General features: G+C 40.6%; 1 protein-coding gene and 1 pseudogene across 2 annotated transcripts; one reads left to right on the forward strand and one right to left on the reverse strand.

Annotated features, from left to right (window-relative positions):
* Positions 1 to 11,291: 11,291 nt before the first annotated feature.
* Positions 11,292 to 12,834, reverse strand: LOC122479017 (annotated as a pseudogene).
* Positions 12,835 to 17,668: 4,834 nt separating this feature from the next.
* FGFBP1 (fibroblast growth factor binding protein 1) lies at positions 17,669 to 20,618 on the forward strand. 2 transcript variants are annotated; one of them, XM_043572918.1, is made up of 2 exons: positions 17,669 to 17,783; positions 19,490 to 20,618. In XM_043572918.1, the coding sequence occupies exon 2, from the start codon at positions 19,510 to 19,512 to the stop codon at positions 20,272 to 20,274; it is 765 nt and encodes a 254-aa protein (XP_043428853.1). In that variant the 5' UTR covers positions 17,669 to 17,783; positions 19,490 to 19,509; the 3' UTR covers positions 20,275 to 20,618. The 2 variants fall into 2 exon arrangements, with proteins under 2 accessions (XP_043428853.1, XP_043428850.1); XM_043572915.1 differs by having other exon boundaries at positions 19,561 to 20,618.
* Positions 20,619 to 23,814: the final 3,196 nt, after the last annotated feature.

Consider the following 23,814-nt stretch of genomic DNA (forward strand, 5'->3'; position numbering starts at 1 on the left):
AACGTATTTGACAAAGTACAATATCCATTCATAAAAACCCTCAACAAAGTAGGTTTAGAGGGAATATACCTCAATATAATAAAGGCCATATATGAAAACCCCACAGCTAATGTCATACTCAATGGTGAGAAACTGAAAAATTTCCCCTAAGGTCAGGAATAAGACAAGGATGTCCTCTCCCACCAGTCTTATTAAACATAGTATCAGGAGTCTTAGCCACAGCAATCAGACATGAAAAAGAAATAAAAGGCATCCAAATTGGTAAGGAAGAAGTAAAACTTTCACTATTTGAAGATAACATGATACTATATATGAAGGACTTTTTCCTGCCTGTAGAGCTCAAGTCTGATCCTGGTGGCATCTGGGAAGTCTTGTGACTGGTCCTTTAATAGTATTTTTTTTTACATTCCCCTGAAGTCATATATCTATCAACACTTTAGAAAATAGAGTTGGAAAAGACTTCACATTTATTAAAGACACTGATCATGTCTTTTTTTCCTTTCCGTTTCTTTTTTCCTAATAGGTTTTTTTTTTCATTTTTATTGAAATATTGTTAACATATAGTATTAGTTTTAAGTGTCCAACATAGTGATTCCACAATTATGTACATTACAAAATGCTCAACACAATAAATGTAGTTACCATTCTGCAGCTATACATAGTTATTACAATCTTATTGTCTGCATTCCCTATGCTATGGTGTTCATTCTTGTGATCTATTTATTTTATACCTGAAGTTCAAACCCCTTAATCCCCTGCACCTATTTTGCCTATTTCCCCAAGCCCCCTCCCTTTGGCAACCACCAGTTTGTTCTCTGTGTTTGTGAGTCTGTTTTGTTTATTTGTTCATTTGTTTTGTTCTTTGGATTCCACATATAAATGAAATTATATGGCATTTTGTCTTTCTCAGACTTATTTTACTTGGCATTATATCCTCGGTCAATTCATGTTGTCATAAATGGAAAGATTTCTTACTTTTTAATTGCCAAGTAATATTCTATTGTGTATCTATATACCATACCTTCTTTACCCATTCATCTACCAGTGAATACTTAGGTTGCTTCCATACCATGGTTATTATAATTAATGCTGCAATAAACATAGGGGGGTACGTATATGTTTTCAAATTAGTGTTTTTATTTTCTTTGGGTAAATATCTAGTAGTAGTATTATTGTGTCATATGGAGTTTCTAATTTTAATTTTTTGAGGCACCTCCATGTTGTTTTCCATATGGTTGTACCAGTTTCACCAACAGTGTTTCAAAGGTTCTCTTTTCTCCACATACTTGCTAATACTTGTTATTTTTTTTTTTTGTCTTTTTAATACTAGCCATTCTCACAGGTTGTGAGGTGATATCTCATTGTGGTTTTGATTTGCATATTTCCCTGATTATGAGTGATGTTGAGCATCTTTTCATGTGTCTGTTGGCCACCTGTATGTCTTCTTTGGAAACATTTTTATTCTCTGCCCATTTTCAATCAAATTATTTGGTTTTTGGTATTGAATTGTATGAATGTATATATTTTGAATATTAACCTCTTATCAGATATATCATTGGCAAATATCTTCTTCCATTCGGTGGGTTGTCTTTTCTTTTTGTGATAGTTTCTTTCACTGTGCAAAAGCTTTTTAGTTTGAGAGTCGCAGTTGTTTATTTTTCCTTTTGTTTTCCTTGCTTGGGGAGATATATCTAGAAAAATACTGCTAAGGTCAATGTCCAAGAGTTTATTGCTTATGTTTTCTTTTAGAAGTTTTCTGGTTGCATGTCTTAAATTTAGGTTTTTAATCTATTTTGAATTTATTTTTGTATATGGTATAAGAATGTGATCCATTTTATTCTTTTGCAAGCCCAGTTTTCCCAACACCATTTATTTACAAAACTGCCTTTTCCTCATTGTATATTCTTCCCTCTCTTTTTATACATTAATTGACCATATATGTATGATTTATGAGCTTTCCATTCTGTTCCATTGATCTATGTCTCTATGTTTGTGCCAATACCATACTGTTTTGATCACTACAGCTTTACTATAGTTTGAAATCTGAGATTGTGATACCTCCAGCTTTGTTCTTTCTCAAGATTGCTTTGGCTATTCGGGACCTTTGTGGTTCCATACAAATTTTAGGATTATTTATTTTGGTTCTGTGAAAAATACTATTGGTATTTTGATAGGGGTTGAGCATGCTCTATTTTTCCATTTATTCATATCACTTTCAATTTCAATTTCAATTTCATTCATGTCTTACAGTTTTCAGAATACAGGTCTTTCACCTCCTTGGTTAAATTTATTCCAAGTATTTTATTATTTTTGATGCAATTGTAAATGGAATAATTTTCTTAATTTCTCCTTTTGCTAGTTTGTTATTTGTGGATAGAAATGCAGCAGATTTCTGTATATTGATTTTATGTCTTGCAACTTTACTGAATGCATGTATCAGTTGTAATAGTTTTTGGTGAGTCTATACTGTTTTCTATATATACTATCATGTCATCTGCAAATAGCTTTACTTTTTCCCTACCAATTGGGAAGCCTTTTATTTCTTTTTCTTATCTGATTGGTGCAGCTAGGACTTTTAACACTCTATTAAATAAAAGTGGTGAGAGTGAACAATCATTTTGTTCCTGATTTTAGAGGAAAAGATTTCAGCTGTTCACCACTATGATGTTAGCTATGTGTTTGTGATATATGGTCTTTATTATGTTAAGTATGTGCCCCCCATAGCCATTTGTTGAGAGTTTTTATCATGAACAGATGTTGACTTTTGTCAAATGCTTTTTCTGCACATTTTAAGGTGATCATATGAATTTTATCCTTCATTTTACTAGTGTGTTGTATCATGATTGATTTGTGAATATTGAACCATCCTTACATCCCTGTAATAAATTCCACTTGATCATATGACTGTTTCTTTTACTATTTTTTGAATTATTTTAGTTAATAATTTATTAAGGATTTTTCATTTATGCTCACCAAGAATATTAGTCTGTACCTTTCTTTTTCTGTAATGTTTTTGTCTTGTTTTGGTATCAGGGAAATGCTGGCCTTGTAGAATAAATCTGGAAGCATTCTTCCTTTTCCTATTTTTTAAAATAATCTGAGTAGGATAGGTGTTTCCTCTTTTTTAAATGTTTAGTAAAATTCACCTGCAAAGTCATCTGGTCCTGGACTTTTGTTTGTTGGGAGTTTTTTGCTTACTGATTCAATTTCATTACTAGTAATTAATTTTTTCAGCTTTTATTTTTCTTCCTGTTTCAACATTGAAATATTGAAATATTATCCATTTCTTCTAAGTTTTATATTTTTTGGCATTTTTTGTAGTCTCTTATAATCTTTTGTTGTGCTGGTGTAACTTCTCTTCATTTCTGATTTTATTTACTTGAGTCTTCTCTTTGTTTCCTGATGAGTCTGGCTAAAGGATTATCAATTTTGTTTCCCTTTTTGAAGAACCAGCTCTTAGTTTCATTGATCTTTTTTATGTGGGTGTTTTGTTTGTTTGGTTGGTTGGTTGGTTTTGGGTTTTTTTTAGTCTCTAATTCATTTATTTCCATTCTGATTTTTATTTTCATTCTTGTATTAACTTTGGGCTTTGTTCTTTTTCTGGTTCTTTCAGCTGTAAAATTTGATTGTTTATTTGAGACTTTTTGTTTCATGAGGTAGGCCTGCTTGCTATAAACATACCTCTTAGAAGTACTTTTGCTGTGTTCCAAAGATTTTGAACCATTGTGTTTCCATTTTTAGTTTTCTCAAAGTATTTTCTCATTTCCTCTCTTATTTCTTCATTGACCCATTGGTTTGTTAGTAGTATGTCATTTAGCATCCATGGTCTTGTGGGTTTTTTAGGTTTTGGGTGATTTTTGTTTGTTTGTTTGTTTGTTTGTTTGTTTGTTGTAATTTGTAGTCTTCTGTGTGTGATATAAGGGATCACATCCTTGAATACTGATTGCCCAGTGCTTAATGAAAAAGGAAAAGAGGAAGATCATTTGGTTCCTGCTCTTCCTGAAACACCTGAAGAGGCTTCTCACCTGGACAAAGTGTTTGGGTACTCCTGAGTTCTCCTGCTTATCAACGCACTAAGAGCCTTCTCTTACAACTAAATTGTTTAAAAATAAACCTAACCAAAGATGTAAAAGATCTGTATTCTGAAAACTATAGAAAGCTTATGAAGGAACTTGAAGAAGATATAAAGAAATGAAAAAACATTCTGTGCTCAAGGACTGGAAGAATAAATATTGTTAAAATGTCAATACTACCCAAAGCATTCTGCACATTCAAATCAATCCCAATCAAAATTGCACCAGCATTTTCTCAAAGCAATCCTCAAGCAATCCTAAAATTTGTATGGAACCACAAAAGACCCCAAATAGCCAAAGTGATTTTGAAGAAGAAGACCAAAGCAGGAGGCATCACAATCCCAGACGTTAGCCTCTACTACAAAGCTGTCATCATCAAGACAGCATGGTATTGGCACAAAAACGGACACATAGACCAATGGAGTAGAATAGACATTCCAGGATTGGACCCACAAGAGTATGTCAAGTAATCTTTGACAATGCAGGAAAGAATATCCAATGGAAAAAAGACAATCTCTTTAACAAATGGTACTGGGAGAACTGGACAGCAACATGCAGAAGAATGAAACTAGACCACTTTCTTGCACCATTCACAAAAATAAACTCAAAATGGATAAAGGACCTGAATGTGAGGCAGAAAACCATCCAAACCCTAGAGGAGAAAGCAGGAAAAAAACCCTCTGACCTCAGCCACAGCAATTTCTTACTCGACACATTTCTAAAGGCAAGGGAATTAAAAGCAAAAATGAACTATTGGGACCTCATGAAGATAAAAATCTTCTGCACTGCAAAGGAAACAGGCAACCAACGGAATGAAAAAAAGATATTTTCAAATGACATATCAGACAAAGGGCTAGTATCCAAAATCTATAAAGAACTCACCAAATTCCATACCCAAAAAACAAACGATCCAGTGAAGAAATGGGCAGAAAACATGAATAGACACTTCTCTAAAGAAGACATCCAGATGGCCAACAGGCACATGAAAAGACGCTCAACGTCACTCCTCATTAAGGAAATACGAATCAAAACCACACTGAGATATCACCTTATGCCAGAGTGGCTAAAATGAGCAAATCAGGAGACTATAGATGCTGGCGGGGATGTGGAGAAATAGGAACCCTCTTGCACTGTTGGTGGGAATGCAAACTGGTGCAGCCGCTTTGGAAAACAGTGTAGAGGTGCCTCAAAAAATTAAAAATAGATCTACCCTATGACCCAGCAATAGCACTGCTAGGAATTTACCCAAGGGATATAGGAGTGCTGATGCATAGGGGCACTTGCACCCCAATGTTTATAGCAGCACTTTCAACAACAGCCAAATTATGGAAAGAGCCTAAATGTCCATTAACTGATGAATGGATAAAGAAATTGTGGTTTATATACACAATGGAATACTACGTGGCAATGAGAAAGAATGAAATATGGCCTTTTGTAGTAACATGAATGAAACTGGAGGGTGTTATGCCAAGTGAAATAAGTCATACAGAGAAAGACAGATATCATATGTTTTCACTCTTACGTGGATCCTGAGAAACTTAACAGAAGACCATGGGGGAGGGGAAGGAAAAAAAAGAGGGAGGGAGGCAAATCATAAGAGACTCTTAAAAACTGAGAATAAACTGAAGGTTGATGGGGGGTGGGAGGGAGGGGAGGGTGGGTGATGGGCATTGAGGAGGGCACCTGTTTGGAGGAGCACTGGGTGTTGTATGGAAATCAATTTGACAATAAATTTCATATTAAAAAAATAAAAAATAAACTCAGGATTCTGCCACCATTGCTTTCTTTTATGTAGACCCCAGACCCTCTGAGGTTGACTGGGACCCCCTATTAAGGGAGGCTGCCAGTCCCAACCAAAGCTACTCAAGACCACCAGGAGCTTATTGGATAAATACCCAGAGAGGGGGAAAAAATGGTCCTCCAGACAGGAGAGGAAAAAAAAAAAAAAAAACAAGACAATTTTAGTCTTCTGGAGATATGTCATTCTAAAATATTTTGTTTAAGAGAAAAAAGAGGGAGTAGAGTGAAAGGGATGATTAATTTGCAGGCAGAGCTGTCACAGGGGGAGGATGCTACTTGAAGGCACTGGCCCCTCTCCTTTCCCCTTTTTCTCCCGTCAGCCAGAGACAGAAACTGAAAACTGTGGCTGTAAGCAACTAAAAGTTTAAACAAGCAAACCAAAAAATCCCTAAGTATAAGTGGAGAGAGAAAAAAGGGTAATTAAATAAAAAATATATATGTATTGTTATGTATTGGTGTAATGGGATTTCGAACCCATTTGTTCATGACAAAGACAGAAAGATGAACTTGTTTTTAGAAGCAAAGTTGTTCCGATACAAAAATGAAGTAAGCCGTATGAGATTGTCATCATCTTATCCTTTGCCCTTGATAAGAAGTCAGTAGCTCATGTGGCGAGGGGCCCCACTGGGGTTCTATCAAGAAAAGCATATGAAGAAACAATTGTGGCAAGGGGACACTTTAACTCAACACCAAGAGTTTGTGAGGACAATCTGAGAGTGTTTGGTCTGGGCAAGGCTACACTTTGCTGATATGAAAGAGCTTTCCAAAGACATGGGGCAATGAGTTCCTGCCACAGTAAAGGCCACTATTTACCTGCAGTGGCAAAAGCCTTGCAGCAGCCTGGCTCTAAAAAGACACTTTTGCCTGTCAACACCAGCACCATTGTTCCCTAGCAACGTGTCTAGCAATGAGAGACTTTTACTTTGTACTGGCCGTTGAACTTCTCTAATACCAACTAGTATAAAGGTCCACCCCAACTAAATTTGGACTTTATTCCTTTCATCGCTCCTTGCCTGAAATGACAATATGATTAATCAGTCATTGGCTTGGGGTATGTTATTTCTTTACAGCCTAGTAAAAGACATTATCCTGTATGCTTATTGCCTTGTAAAATTCTTGCACCCAACTTGAGTTAAATCATTGGCAAAGACAATCCCAGTCTCTGGAAGTTAATCTGCCTCTCAAAACAAAACAAGGGCCAGAGACTTATTTTAATTGGATAAGTGGCTCTATCTTCATATTTGTTATAAACCGTTGGCCCATTGCCTAAAAATTGTCCCCTTCAGGTTCAAGAACTCGGTATTCTCTTTTCTCACGGATATCCAAAACATCAATGAAAATCATGACTCTGTGTATACTAAGGCCACAACCCAAGGCCGTGCCAGGGCATTCTACATTCCTGTCAGAGTTACAGGCTTTACAAATACTAAGACACACATTTTATTTCTCGGAATACACAATGCCGGGCTCCTGGAATTAAATAAATAAATAAATAAATAAATAAATAATAAATCTGCTATGTCCCTGACAGTTCCCAGATAACCAATGTAATTGAGAGACACTTCTCAAATAACTGGTTTTACTATTCCAGACTAGCAAATAAACCTCTAAAAGAGCTTCTATTTTGTACCAGGCCTTAATCTATTTTAACAGATTTTCTATCTTGTCCCCAGCCCCTAAGGTTTGGAGGTCAGATCCAGGGCGCATATTCTTCTGAAACCCATACACCATACGTTGTTCCAAAGTCAAGTGGTTGCTCATGTGACATAGAAATGATTTGAACCTATACTTGCACTGAACACAAAACTGGTCTAGTGCAGCTGTATACCTTCTATGGATGGTGGTTTTATTACTCCTGGTCTCAGGGTTTTCCTGGGTATAGTCTAGAGGTCCAAATACCCCAAATAAGCCAATTTTTCAATCAAACATGGAATATGCTCAGACCCATATCAATTCAAGTGGGTTCCTACTCAGAAAGACATCCCTGTCCCACATCCCAGATGACATCACCTGGCCCAGCTCATCCCTGGAAATGACACGGCCTCAGTTGACATCACCCTACCCAAGACTTCACCTTAGACTCCAATCCAACCCCTATGCCACAGACAACTTCATTTTAATCTGAAATCTATGCCCATGGGCTGCCTATCCTAAGGTACAAATTGAACATGGTACATTTTTTGCTTTTCTTCCTTTGATATTAGGAATCTATTGTGTTTCTGAGCTCATGTGTTTAGCTCATGATCCTGTTATACTCCTTGCTCTTTGCCAAAATGAAACCCCTCCCCCAAGTATCTAAAGGGAAGTCTGGTAAAGGTTATTACTGCCTGTGCCATTCAAGAAATTAATGAAAATTATGGCTGTCACCCGGAGATACCTGCTTCTTGTCAGTCAATCCCATGACCCACTGGGTAAAGGACCACCCACTCTTCAGTGCCTTCTCCTACCATCCTCGCCAGCTTAGCACCACTGCCTGCTGCTTTGGTCTCCAATCATGATCACCATACGAGTCCTTCCCCTTAGTTACACACAATCCCACTAATATTTACATATACTTTACTAACTTATCAGTTCATACCCTCCAACAACATAACTGCTGGACTCGCCACCTTGACCCAAAAAATGCACTGAGATACTATTGTCAAACTTACACTTTTTAACAGCTCCTAATTCCACCAAGGTATTGTTGTTAGAGACCTCCCAAAACTCTAGATCTATTTTCTTGGATTATGCCATATAATAAAAGGCATATTTATGGGCTGGCCTACAAGGACTCCATATACCTCTACTTGTGTTCCTCCATACTACCTTCATAATAAAATATTTCCTTTGCTATTTGGGGCAACTTATGCCCTACTCCCTAAAAGTTTCCATGACCATCACACCAAGATTTCTTTAATATGATATCAAAATATCAGATGATATATTGAATTAAGTATGCTTTAATATTCTGTATTTTATGACGTTTTGATATCTTGAAGGGCATTACAAACTTGAGGATGGACTGCCCCTCCCAGGGCTAGTTATTTCCTGATGATAGCAACTGGGAGAATACTTCTCATGTGCAAGTTAAGCACTTCTTTTATCCCAAGCAAGATGGACCCTCACATAGCAAGCCCATATTCACCCCACCCTAAATCCACCCAAAGCCAAGTACCTGACAGCTAGGAACACCTGTAGGCCCCAAAGCCCCCCTGAAATTATTCAAACTGGCCAATCCAAAACTGTTTACTTTGCCCAGCCTGACCTTTCCCCTGGAAACCATAATAAGGGCTCTGGCTCCAGCTTCCCCCTCCCTCTTGATTCTACTTCCTGTCCAAACCAGATGCTTCCCTATGTGGCCCCGCATGGCATGGCATGCCCCCTTCTCTTGGGAAATGTAAGCTATAATTTTTTCTTTCAATTGCATTAGCCTCTCCTACAGCCATTTAGTCACTCCCATAAATTAAAATCTCAAAGGTACATTTTGAGACAGTAGTCCTACACAACTCTTACCCTCCATGAGTTATAAGAAACTTCTAATGAATTCCCAATTTTGTTTCTGCTTTTTTCAGTTTTCTTCCTATTATTACAATCAGAACAATATGATAAATGCAAAATTCAATTAGATCTAATAAGTATGTACTAAATGTTTTCTAAGCTTCATATTTGAGCTCTGGGCTAGAGATGTCACTTCCCAGGATGATGGTGGCACGTACATGAATGAACCACAACAAGGTGACAAATCAACTATAATAATGGTGAAGTCTGTGAAAAATTTTAAGAGAACCCAGATGAAAGAATATTGAAATCTGTCAAGGACACAGGGAGTCAAGTACTGGGAGAATTTGCCAGGTAGATAAGGGTGGGATGAAATCTTAGGCAAAGAGCAGTTGGGCAGAGGTAATGTGTCCTGAAACAGCCTGATATGTGGGGAGAAGAGTGGACAGTAAGATACAGCTGAAGCCCAAGGACATGTGTGTATAGTGTAGTGGGTATTGACCTTGAAGCTGACTGGGATCAAGAAGGGAAAGGCCACATATATCAGACTCAGAAATTTGGACCCCATTCTATAAGCGGATAAAAAACTATCAGAAGCTTGAGGCTAGGAAGTGACACTATGTCACCACCATAGCAATCATCAGATAGAGACTAAGCTGGCAGTCTCAAGAGTAGGAGACAAATCACACTCATCTTGCATTCCCCACCATGACTAATATTGCATTTTGCATAGGGTGGTTACTGAGTAATGATTGAATAAATACTATTCTTTTTCCTCCAGCTCTTGAGTGTCTCTTAGCCAGTTTCAGGCTCTTAAGACATTCTCTCTGACTCTGCTAGGTTAGATGTCCTCACCCAGATCACCCCAGCTTTCCCTCCAATATAGCAATTACTCCTATATTGTCATGATTGATATCCTTGTCTTCCCCCCATTGTCTGCCATCATTTTAATGAAAAAGACATGTCACTCTGAACTGCATTCCAGCCAATGACAGAGAGAGCCTGACACCTTAGACGCTTCGTGAGTGCTCTTTGTGTGAATAGAAGAATAAAGGAATGACAGAATGAATGAATGATTGCATGGCAGAATGAATGATGTTTGGTTAGAGGTCAGCCCTGTACTTCCTAGAGCCAAACAGTGTCAGCATGTGAGAGTGTTTGGTTCTCTGGGCATGGGTGCCATTGACCCCAGGTGCCTTAAAGTCCTTTTCAGAGCTGTTTTCCGATGACTTTCATCTAAATATCTTCACCTCTTCATGTGACAGAAGCAGCAATTCCTTTGCCCAAGTTCATGGTGACTCACAGCAGTAACACAGAAAAAGGGAAGCTTGTCTTCTCCCTTTGCCAGCTTTCCAGCGTGGCAACTGGCACGCTTTGTAACAAACATCAGTTGGAGAATGGAAATTTAAAAGGGAGAATTTTCTGCCCCGAGATACTGAGGTGGCAGGTGTGTATACATGTGTATACCCACATGTGATATAGGTGTGTGTGCATGTATGTGCATGTTTCATAGGTGCACAGCCATCTGTGTACTTTGGCAATTTTATCCAAAAGGATCAGACTTTTTTAAAAGATGTTTGTGATGTTTTAGAGTTGTATTCTGTTTTTTTTTAAAGGTATGAAGAACACAAAAATGATCAATGAACTTGCCTTCTATGGAAAATTTGTTATAAGACACTAAAAAAAATTTTAAGAAACATTTGAAACAGCTCTATTACTTAAGGTAAAAGCCCTTAACTATTATTATTAGGTCTATCTATTAAAAATTGCTGTTCCTCTGCCGATTTTACCTACCACGAACAGCAATTTCTTTTGGCTTAATTTAATACAAAACCATGAGTTACTTTTTAGATGGATTCAGAAAAAGAACCAAGTTTTGCACATGGGTCTCAAAATTCTGTGACAGGATTTTGGTCATTTCCATTAAAAAGTACTAACTAAAAACTAATAATTTAAAACTGCCACACACACCCACGCTCACAAATGGTCCACAAAACATTCTCTTTTCCTTTTGAAGGTTTTACAATACATTGTCATCAGTAACCAGTCTCTTACTATCAAACTTAAATGGCCAATTGACACAAACATTTCTGAGACCATTCTTCCACCACTGATTAAGACGAGGGTGTCAGGTATGGGGGATAATATTAATTTAGCCTTCTGAGCTTTCTGGGCAGACTTGGTGACCTTGCCAGTTCCAGGTGCCTTCTTTTCCACTGTTTTGATGACACCCACAGCAACCACCTGTCTCATGTCACAAACAGCAAAACAGCCCACAGGAGGATAGTCAGAGAAGCTCTCAACACACATAGGCTTGCCAAGAACCATATCGATGATGGCAACATCACCAGATTTCAAGAACTTGGGACCATCTTCTAGCTTTTTTCCAGAACAACGATGAATCTTTTCCTTCAGTTCAGCAAACTTGCAGGTAATGTTAGCTTTGTGACCATCCAGCAGAGGTACCTATCCAGCACTGACTTGGTCTGGATGATTCCAGATAATCACCTGTGCCACGAAGCCAGCTGCTTCCATTGGTGGGTCATTTTTGCTGTCACCAGTCACATTGCCACAACGAACATCTTTGACAGATATATTCTTGACATTGAAGCTCACGCTGTCCCCAGGAAGAGCCTCACTCAAAGCTTCATGGTGCATTTCAACAGACTTTACTTCAGTTGTAACATTGACTGGAGCAAAGGTGACCACCATGCCTGGTTTAAGAACACCGGTCTCCACTCGGCCCACAGGAACAGTACCAACACCACCAATTTTGCAGATGTCCTGGAGGGGCAGATGCAAGGGCTCGTCAGCTGGACGAGTTGGTCCAGAGCTTCAAGCAGAGTGGTTCCATTGGCATTGCCCTTTGTACGGTGACTTTCCATCCCTTGAACCAAGGCATGTTAGCACTCGCTCCAGCATGTGGTCACCTTTCCAACCAGAAATTGGCACAAACGCTACTGTGTCAAGGTTGTAGCCAATTTTCTTAACGTAGGTGCTGACTTCCAGGGGCTCAGTGGAATCCTTTTATTAACACCAACAATATGTTGTTTCACACCCAGTGTGTAAGCCAGAAGGGCATGCTCACAGGTCTGCCCATTCTTAGAGAGGCCTGCTTCAAATTCCCCAACACCAGCAGTGACAATCAAGACAGCACAGTCAGCCTGAGATGTGCCTGTAATCATGTTTTTGATAGTCTCTGTGTCCCCGCACACCTAGGATGGTCACATAATACTTGCTGGTCTTGAATTTCTACAGGGAGATATCAATGGTGTTACCATGATCACATTCAGCTTTCAGTCTATCCAAGACCCAGGCATACTTGAAGAAGACCTTGCCCATCTCAGCAGCCTCCTCAAATTTTTTGAAGTTCTTTTGTGGATCCCACCACATTTGTAGATCAGATGACCAGTAGTGGTAGACTTCTCAAAACTACACGTCCAAGGGCGATGATGTTGAAATGAGTCTTTTCCTTTCCCATTTTGGTTTAGGTTTAGTGGTGGCTTTCATGACACCTGTGTTCTGGTGGTAAACCCACTGCAAGAAAGCTAGGATTAATAAACTTTAATAGATTTTCAATTTGCATTCATACCAAATGCTATCCCCTATCAACTCTGCAGGTTCGTATTTTTCTAAAGTAAACCTTTAGCACTATGCACCACCTGATTTGCTAAATAGGAATTCAGAAATCCCATGACTAATGAGCAGTTTAAGCTTGGAATGCCAATACTGTTCAGCAGGTCTAAGATGAATGTTTTTTGCCACCTAATTAGCTTTCAGCTGATGTTGTTTAGCCAACTTCCTCCTTTTCTGCCATTGATTAAGTTTTCAAAGCACATGATGTGACAGATTAATATCACTTTGATGCAGCAACTTGGCATTTTGTCTAAACATGAGGTCACTTTTGACAAAGGGACTGATTTTCTACCAAGTATGGCCTGGTATCACTGCGGAGTTAAGATTCAGCTCAGAACAATATCGCACCCAGTAATAGAATGATGACTGCACTTACAGGTGCCAGCCCCCTATGTCAAAGAACCATATCGTAGTACCAAACAAATGAGAGTAAAAATTAAAATCAGATTTTTAACTTAAAATCACCTGCCAGTGACCAGAATGCATGAGGCATGCATTCAACTACCAGCCTTAATCTGTGGGTATCACCAATTATGTTCAGACTTTATGGACCTCCCCCCCCCCTGTGGAAACCTGACATCCATCATTTAAATCTTTGATGAAGAGAAGAATGACATAACCCCAATCATGAGAAAAACCCCAGGCAAGCTCCAAAAGAGACACAATCTCAAAACACCTGTCCAGTCCTCCTGAAAACTCTCAAGGTCATCAGAAAAGAAGGAACTGCTAAGAGTCATCACAGGCGAGAGGAACTTGAAGAGTCATGATGTTAACTGTCATGTGGAATCTTGGCTGGGATCATCCATTAGGGGATGAAAACTTATGTTCACATCCAAATCCCCACATGAATGTTTATAACAGCTTTATTCATAACTGCAAAAACATGTCAGAAGAAACCGATATGTCCTTTAGTAGGAGAATGGATAAACTGTGGTCCATCCAGACAATAGAAATATTATTTAGTGCTAAAAAGAAATGAACTATCAAGCCATGAAAAGACATGGCAGGAATTTGAAATCATATTACTGAGTGAAAGAAGCCAATCTGAAAAGAATAAATTTGGTGTGATTCCAACTGTATGATATTTGTGAAAGGCAAAACTATGAAAACAGTAAAAAAGATTGAAGATTACCAGGGGATGGGGACAGAAGGGATAAATAGGCAGCACACAGGATTTTTAGGGCAGTGAAAGTACTCTGTATGATGCCATAATTGTGGAAACATGTCATTATACATTTGTCGAAAGACATAGATTGTACACCAAGAGTGAGCTATTTTGGAAACTGTAGACTTTGAGTAGTTAGAATGTGCCAAGAAAGGCTCATCAACTGTAATAATTGTACCTCTCCAGTGGACGATGTTGTCAAGTGTCATTAGCTGTGTCAGAGAGTGACAGAGTATATGTGGTAATTCTCTGGGAATTTTTCTGGAGGGCTGGACAAAGGATGAAGTTCAACTAGTAATAATATATCTATATTGGCTCAATGGTGTTATAAATGTAGCACTATAATGTAAAAGATGAATTATAGAAAAACTTGGGTGAGAAGTGGAGCAAGAGAACCAACTTTACAATTATTTATAAGGCTTGGGGTGCCTGGGTGGCTCAGGCAGTTAAGTGTCCAACTCTCGATTTCAGCTCAGGTCATGATCTTGCGGTTCATGGGTTCAAGCCCTGCATCGAGCTCCGAGCTGACAGCACTAGACCTGCCTGGGATTCTCTCTCTCCCCTTCTCTCTGCCCCTCGCTTGCTCAGGCATGTGTTCTCTCTCTCTCTCATAAGTAAATAAACTTAAAAACATACCAATTATTTTGTAAGGCTAATAATATTCTTATATTTGAAAATACGTGAATTTAGAATGAGAAGAGAAAAAAATGAGAGTTTACAATTTACCAAAGTTTGAGAGCATTAATTTCTTTTTAATAAGAACATTGGAAGCAGCCTCCATTTAATTCTTCTCCAGTGGTGTGCCAGGCATGTGCTCTGCCCACCTGAGCCTCAGCTCCATGTCTATACCATGAAGATCCACATGTACTTCCTCCTAGGGTTCATGTAGGAAAAAGTCAATGAGCCTCACATATTTCTCCAGGAGTCAGTAATCCCCTTGGTCCTGGGAGCATGGGGAGCTGGAGGGAACCCGTTGTGGATAGCCTTGCTGGGGCCCCAAGCCTCTCCAGTCTCCCCAGTGCACTGTAGTACAAGTGTAACATTTTCTGAGTATATCAACATGTGAAATAATAGCTCAGCCTCAGCACAGTGCTGGCACACTGTATACACTAACTGGCAATGATGGTCTATTTCTCTCCACGAACATCCATGAAAGGGTGGAGGGCATAACTAAGGATGAAGGGACCAATGACACCAACAGGGAGGAGATGACATTTGAGCCGAATCTTGAAGATAAGCAGGTATGTGCCTGGTAAAGTAGGACTGCGGGCATTCCATGTAAGGGGAACAGCAGAATCAACAACTGGAAGGAAGAAGCAAATGCACCAAGTATTCAGGAAATGTTGGTGGGGTGGGGGGGTGTTGAGTGTGTCCAGATGGAGAGAGAGAGAGAGAGAGAGAGAGAGAGAGAGAGAGATAGTGTGTGTGTGTGTGCGCGCGCGCGCGTGTGTGTAAATGAGTTTGGAATGACAGGCTGAGCCAAAAGGGGAAGAGCTACACAGCTTAGGGTAATATTTTCCATCTGGTTGGGAAAGAACAATCAAGGCAGAAGTTGGAATGAGATCACAGGAAGGCTGAAGGTCCATGCAAAGCCAGTGGGGGGAAGTTCCATGCTCCCTAGCAAAGGCCAGAAACAATTCTCAGAAAAATATTCTGGGGTCCATGTTTCCTTATAATATACTTCATGTTCTGACCTACAGTCTCCTTCCAGAAAGAATATGGCTGCCACCCGAGGATCAAGACAAATTTCTTGTTTTGCAAGAGACCACTGTGGTCTATAGCTCCCTGGGAAAAAAAGCAGTTTCATTTTTCCTATTTCCAAGTAATCCCCCTAAATACCACATTGTGAGCGTGTGTATATGGAGGTCATGGTTTAATAAGGTGTATGGGGATGGATCTTGGGGTGATCTCGTTTTATAAGAAGCTTGGAGTTTGGGGGAAAGAGCCACCTCTGATGGAATTCATGAAGAAACTCTTTGAACCTCTGAGTGAACCAGTCAATATCCCTATCTCTGTGACCTTGGAATTCCCAAACAGGTGGATTTTGAATGGAAACCAACTATAGTTGTGACCTTTGGTATCTTTATTGTGGGCCAGGACAGTGTTTTTAGAAAATTTCTATTAGATGCCAAGCCAATTTCATATGTACACGTCTGGATGTTAATGTACCTCTTAGAAGTACATGAAGGCTCCTCTTTTATTTTTACAAAACTATATGTGAAAAGAATTCATGAGATCTGAAAATACTGACTCTCATGCCAACATGTTCTCAGTCAACTGTTGCTGTGTGTTAACACTTAGATATCAGGAACCATCCAGTTTGTCACACTCCCTACTGTTTCTATTATCCCTGTCCCAAAGGCAAGGGTCAATTGGCATTCACTATCACTCTGGTGTTATTGTTTCCTTATACCTGACTTATAAAAATAAATAAATATTTTTTTGTGCCCGAATAGCATGAAAAGTGGGGTGACAACATGTAGCAATGTCCACACCTTCTTTATGAAATGAGTCTCCTTCAATATACGTATTATAAAAACCAAGCATGTCTGTTTTTAACGAATACAACTTGAAACCCCAATATGAGCCAAACTTACTCTGCTTCACTTTCTGCGAATAGCTCAACCCCATAAAATACTTAGCATGTAGCCCCAAATAAACTACTGTTATTGTCAGCAATCTGTAGATGAATAAATGGAGATTCGGAGAGGTTATTGTTTGGGGTAAGGTCACAGAGCTAAAAGAATGCCATCTCCAGATTCCACATAGGTCATTCTGGTACGAGACCCTGCCAATAGAAGGCCAACCAGAGAGAAGTCCTTTTGTAGGACCTGAAAGTGAATATTTTCAGCAGAAACCCCCCAGACCAGGAACACACTCTCTATCAGCCTCTCAGAGCCCATGGATTCCTCTGCCCACACAGTAACTTCAGGTGCCTCAGTGAAAATGGGCTCAAACTGAGATGGCTTCCCCAGCCTCAGTCAATCATTCACCAAGTATTTCTTGAGAGAGACAGGTAGGAAAGTTCAGACAATGCATGCTGGTAGTCCCAGGGTTCAACTCTGGGTTCCTCATCCTCCCAGCTCTGTGACTTTGGACAAGCCCTGAATTATCAATATACTCCAATTTTCCAGCTGTAAAATGGTAAGAATCCTAGTTACCATATCTTGGGGGTGGGTATGATGGGAATTCGGGGAGAGCTTTAGGTAAAATGGGCAGCACAGGGCTTGGAAGCTATGATAGTTTTTGTTATTGTTTATCACTCTCCCACAGATACTGCTACTGGGGTCCCATCAAGGAGGGTCTCTGCAAGGCTGAGCTGTCTTCCTATCCTGGCCCTGGGGGAAAGGGAAGCACTTAGAAGAAGTAAGTGTAATGCTCTGCATGTACCCCACTCGCATAGGATTACATCAACCACTTTCCTTGCAGGAACTGGCTCCCTCCCAAGGGGCGTGGCTGGGAGGCGTGCGATAAAGATTGACAGGTGTGTGTGTGTTATAAAATCCCCTTCTTCCAGGGCTCCCTAAAAGAAGGGCCTTCCGTGGCTGGCACTGCAGATGAGACAGCTGAGGGCCAGCAAGCTCACTCTCACATCTGGGATTGCATTGGATCTGCATACTGAGAGCAAGGTAAGAGCCTGGCTTTTTTAAGAGTTTCATTCTCCACCTTTTTTTCTCATACCCCTGAGGACATCAGGAGCCTGGGCTATGGATCCCATCAGGGACACATGGAGGCAGAGTCCCAATGCTCTAATAAACAAGGGGGTATTCACGTGGTATACCTGGGCCCCTGTCCGCCCTTCATTCAGGAGCCCACACACCTGTGACTGTCTCCCTCTCTCAGTCTTAAGGAGAGGCCACATGCCCAGGGTGGAAATAAGATCTCAACCATTTTCTGGGCCTGCTCCTTATACAAGAAAAATCTGTGTTTTCTTTTAAAACGGAGCAGGGACAATATGAATCATCTTATCATGAACGACACCAAATGAAACCCTGAGTAATCCATAACTTTTCTTATGTGTTGTCAATATTTTCCAAAGGACAGAGTAAAGTTGAAAGGCAAGAGGTGAGCAAAGTTGGTTGTATACAAAAGACCAAAGAGATCAGGTCTGGCTTCTTTCCCAGCCTTTTCACTTGCCCAGTAAGGGATATTGAGCAATTTATTTGCCAGGATGAGCTTGAACTGTTACATCTGTTACCTGGGGGTGATTTATTTTTACTTACCAGGGACAGCTGTTGAGTGGATTAAACAAGGTGAGAATCAAATAGTGGTTGAGGGCATAGCACATAGTAGGTGTCAAATAGAAGCACTATTTCTCTTCTCCCCTCAACATTTTTTTTAATGCTAACCTGATAAAATCCATGCAGTTTAGTGTAGCATTCAAGGTCATCCTAGTTATTCAGTTATTTATTTTTAAAAGCATTGGTCAAGAGCTTTCTACATGGTCAGCACTGTGCCACAACAAGCCTCAAGAAATCAATTAGGTATCACCCTTCCCTTCAACTTCCTAGTCTAAATGCTGTGGTAGAAATTCACCCCATCCATCTGGTTTACTTTGTACAGTCAAATTGGATTACCTCTGCTCCTTCATGCCTTTCCTTAGGCTCTTACTGCACCCCCAAATGCCCCCTCTCACAAACCCATCTATCTCAGAGTGGCCAAACGCCACACATCTTGAACTTTCGGCCAATCATCACCTTTCATGTCACTTTCCATGTTCTTTCTCGTTGTGTGATCACCTGAGTCCATGTAAACTGGGTTAGAAATCCAGCACATGGAGCGAGAGGCGACTTTGGCAATTATTTCACCTAACACCTCGATATCCAGGGGAACTGAGACCAGAGAGGAGAGTGACTTGGCCAAGATCAAGTTGGGGGCCAAATTGGGCCAGACTACTTGTCAATGCTATTTAAATTCCTCAAAAAGTTGCTTCTAATCTCTAAGATGCGACCTCCTCATTCACACTGATAAATCCAACATCTAGTCTAGTGCATGGTATATAGTAGATGTTCCATAAATGCTTGTTTAATGAGTGAATGAAGGAGCGAGTGAGTGAGCAAATGCAGGAGTAAAGGACTAGTGAGCAAGGGATGAGAGTTCATTTGGCTCAGGACGTGGTGAATGAAGGAAGGAAGAGTAGGTTTTTGACATTCAGGACTCTGGTCAAGCAGAAATGTGAATAGATGGGCTGCTGGTCTAGTACTTCCAGGAGCCAGAGGATTCTTGACCTCACTCTTAAGCAAGGAGACACATGTCGGGATGAAGGGAGAGTCATCTGCAGCCCTGCATTGCTGAACTATTGCCAAGCACTGATTCACCTGTTCTTGTCAAACAGGTTCCCACCACACTGAAGCCATGAGGATTCATAGCCTCACCCTGTTCTTCTTCCTTCTTCTGGCTGCTCAGGTGTCACTGGTGAAGAGCAAAAAGGAAGCAAAGAATAGGCATGTCAGCAAAGGCACCACAGAGAAATTGCATACTCTGGGAGAGCCCCAGATTGAGCCAACCAAGCGCCTGACCAAAGGCAAATTTGTCACCCAAGACCATGCCAAATGCAGATGGGAGGTAACTGAGCAAGGAAAGGGCATAGTGCTGAAGGTCGAGTGCACCCGACAGGACAACAAGTTTTCCTGTGTCTTTACGGGCAATCCAACTTCCTGCCTAGAGTCAAACAAGAAGAATGTCTATTGGAAACAAATTGGCCGGAACCTGCGCTCTCAGAAGGTCCTCTGTGGGGACGCCAAAACCATCCTGAAAACCAGGGTGTGCAGAAAGAAGTTTCCAGAATCCAATCTCAAGCTGGTGAATTCCACTCTGATTTGGAACAAGAAACCCAGCCAGGAGTTAATGGAACCCTCATCCAGGGAGCAGAGCAAAGCCAGTGAAGCCTCCCTCATGGAGCCTAACAAAGCCAAAGGGTTATCCCTTAAGGAGCAGATAAAGGTCAAAGAACACATCCCCTCTGGCCCAGCAGAGATCCAGACCACAGCCACCAAGGATCCCAAGTGTGCAGAGGACCCAGACTTGATAAAGCAGAAGATGGCCCTGGACTACTGTGGGGAATCCTGGAGCTCCATCTGCAAATTCTTCATCACCATGATCCAGGACAATACATGCTAATGAGATCAAAAGAGAACAGAGTCCTTTAGGAGGTGCTATGTAAACCTCTCTAGCATGTGGTAAAGCTCTCCGAGTAAGATGAACATTTGTGCTGTGAGAGTGCAGTGGAATATTTAAACAGATTTTATAATTTTTGTTTGTGTTTTGGAATTTGCTTTATATTCATTTCCTTAAATTTTATTTTCAGGGGTTGTTTCCCTCAGCATATGTTTCCATGGCCCACAAAGCTATGTGTAGACGAGTACCATTTTCTGAGTTGAATGAGCCAGAGTGATGATTTCAGTGCAATGCACTTTCTGGTGAATTAGCAAAGTTAATAAAGCTCTGGATGTTTTTCAGAAATATGTTCAGACAATTTTTTTGTTTCTTTATGTCAACTTTCAATGAACTCATAAACAGTCCCCATATATCCATGGAAAAAAAAAAATCTAAGTAATGATGTTTTGTTTCCCACCCATCCTAAGTCATCCCCAAAGATGACCCATTCCAGAATCCTTATCTTTGTCTTTTCATCCATTGGTCCATGGGGTTTGTGGCTAACTGCACTGTAATAATTAGGATCCCTGATTTCAAGTGGGACAAATAAGGCATGGTATAATTAAAAACACAAATCAGGGTCTCACAGATGGTAAGAAGGGAGGCAAGATTTGAACCCAGAACTTCTGTACAGCCAAGTACACAGCTAGAGGAATGCCCTCCACTTAGGTCAGGGCTGGACATTAACTTCTTGCTATATTTGGGACCCCAGATTTTGAGAAGCTCATTTCTGGCCTGGGAAAAAGGGACTTGGTTAAGTACAGTGTCCTGTGATGAAAATTCCAAAGGAAAGAGGAAAAGGCAATGTGGAAAACCAGAGAGAGGAGGTGAAAGTTACTGGAAAAACTCTGGTTGAACTTCATGGAGGAGGTATTATGGAGCTGGAATTTGGAAAGAGTATCCTTGGGTAGGAAATAGGGCAGACTGGAAGCACTTTGGACAGATGACAGCATGTGTGAAAGCAAAGAGACGTAAAAATCCTAGAAGCTGGGACAAGACATGTGGCTGGAATATGGTGGGATGTAGGGATGACACTACTGTTAGTCATTCACATGTTAGTAAGAAGGATATGAAACTGTTTTTATTCAGGAGCTGGGGAGAAAGGAGGATTGTAGCTCCAATGTCTTGTCACAATTTCACTAAGAGCAAAAGGAGCAAAAGATGGTTAAAAAAAAACCCTGCACTTTAGAATCTCTGAAAGTTACAAGGAGGAATGGCATGTGGGATGGAAGAGTGGACATTTACACTCACCAAATTACCAGGACCTACCCAGAGGATTGTCAGTGGCCAATCTAGTGTGACAGCCTCAGAGATACATTTGAATGTCATTATTCACATTATCACCACTAACATCTCTCTCCCACTTGCTATGTTCCAGACATTGGGCTCTTTCCATGGCGTCTGCATGCATTCACTCATTCACTCCTTCATTCAACATGTAACTTATTAAGCACTGACTCTGCCAGAGTCTGTTCTAGGCACTGGAGATACATCAGTCCACAGCGTGGATATTCTGCATCACCCCCCATGCAGCTACCAGTAGAGAAAGTGATGAAAAAATCAAAAACATGCAAGAGACAGGGAAAGTAAAGGAGAACAGGGTAACAGTGATGAAATGTACCCTGTCTTAGGCAAGATGGTAAGGGAAGACTTCTCTGTGGAGGTAACTTTTGAGACTAGATGTGTATGAAGTGAAGAAGCAAGGCTGGTAACTCTCTGGGGTAAAGATGTCCCAAACGGAGGGAAGAGTCAGTGCAAATGCCCTGAAATTACTTAGTTTATTTATTGCCTACTGTAAGCTCCTGCTATATGCCAGACACTGTTCTAGGGCTAGAAAATGGCAGCAAACAAAAAGAAAAAAAATCTTTCTTTTTCATGGTTCTTATATTCCAATGACTAGCTCATGCTTGGCATGTTCAGAAACATCAAAGGTTGCACAACCATTGCAGGACAGGACCCAGGACCTGATTTATGAACCTTACCCCCATTTGCAAGAGAACTGAACCACCACCCCAGTCTGTCCCAAGCCTCTCCTAGCCACTCCATAGGAGGGACACAGGTTGTGAGCTTTCTGGATCTTCTCCCCTACTCATACACTTCGGTTCTACATAGTCCTGTTGAACACTTCCGGGGGTCATTAAAAAATAACACTATGTTATGAGTGACATAAACATTGAAGAACTGACCAAACTAGATTCAAAGACTTTTAAGGTCATTTACAGCCCAGGAGGTGGTGGTTTTTCTTGTTCACTCATGGACTTTGGCCACTGGAAAAACTGGGAGGTGGTTTGTTTCCAACATGGTGGAGTCATCTAGACTTGGGCTGGAGGTTTGCCTCTAATGCTTCCTGCACAGCATCACTGTGCCAAGTATTTAACTCTTCTGAACTCCAATGAACTCATCTCAACAATGGAGACAATGAAACCCACCTTTAAGGGCTGCTGTAAGACTCACATTGGTCAATAAATCTCAAGCACCTAGTGACCCACTGGTTGCTCAGGAGCTGTTCAACACAAGTGATTGTCTACAGTTCACAGCACTAGTTGTGGAGGGAGTTGAAAATCCATCCTTATTTCCTAGATTAGGAACTTGAAGCCCAGAAAAGCTGAGCAACTTTCCAGGGTCACAAAGCATGAAATGGCAGAGGCTGTAAGTGAGAAAGCCAGGTCCAGAGGTCCCCCCGCCCTTTCTGTGTCTGAAGCTCATGATTTTCTTCGCTTGATGGGAGAAGAATGAAATTTGTGGTTTTAGACTTGGACCAAGATGTGAAGTGAACAGGATGCCTGTCACTTCCATGCACATATCCCCTTCCATGCTCTACAAAAAGTAAGTTCCAGAAGCTAAAGCTTTTGTTCATGCTCAGCCTTCCTTCATAGTCATATCCCAAGGCAATGTTTTAAAAACACAGTAAAAAAGAAAAACAAATTTAAAACACAACAAAGATTTTTCATTAGCTTCCATCCAACTTGCCACTCAATATTTTCTCTCTGGAGACTTTCTGAATGTGAAGCGGAGAGGCCAGCTTGTGTGTGTGTGTGTGTGTGTGTGTGTGTGTGTGTGCATGCTTAAGATACGATTCCCTCTTAATAGCAAGAGACAGGACACTTTCAGATAGGTAAGAGGTGCTTCAGGATGGCATGTCTGCATTCTCTAAGCAGCTCATCAATGGGATTGTCTTGTATTCCTTATAAAACGACCTCTCAGCAGAAAGAGAGCCTCTTCCCTGCCTCCAGCACTGGCTCTGTGTAGTAATTCACAACCATACCAGTACTGACTTGAATCTCTGGAGTCCAGCCCATCTCACCTGGCCTCCTACCCATTCACCTCTTTCCCCAGGCTCCCTCTGGAATTGTTCTTGGCAGAACAAGGAAAGGAGGCAAAAGTGTTTGGAACCGACAAACGCGAGGATAGCCGTCATCTGTGGTGTTGGTTCTCATAATGCCACATACACAGTACTCCCTGTGAAATGTCTCTCATGAAGTGAGACTTCATGAACAATGTGCA

Source organism: Prionailurus bengalensis, chromosome B1 (assembly GCF_016509475.1).
Source record: "Prionailurus bengalensis isolate Pbe53 chromosome B1, Fcat_Pben_1.1_paternal_pri, whole genome shotgun sequence".
Taxonomy (NCBI): Eukaryota; Metazoa; Chordata; class Mammalia; order Carnivora; family Felidae; genus Prionailurus; species Prionailurus bengalensis.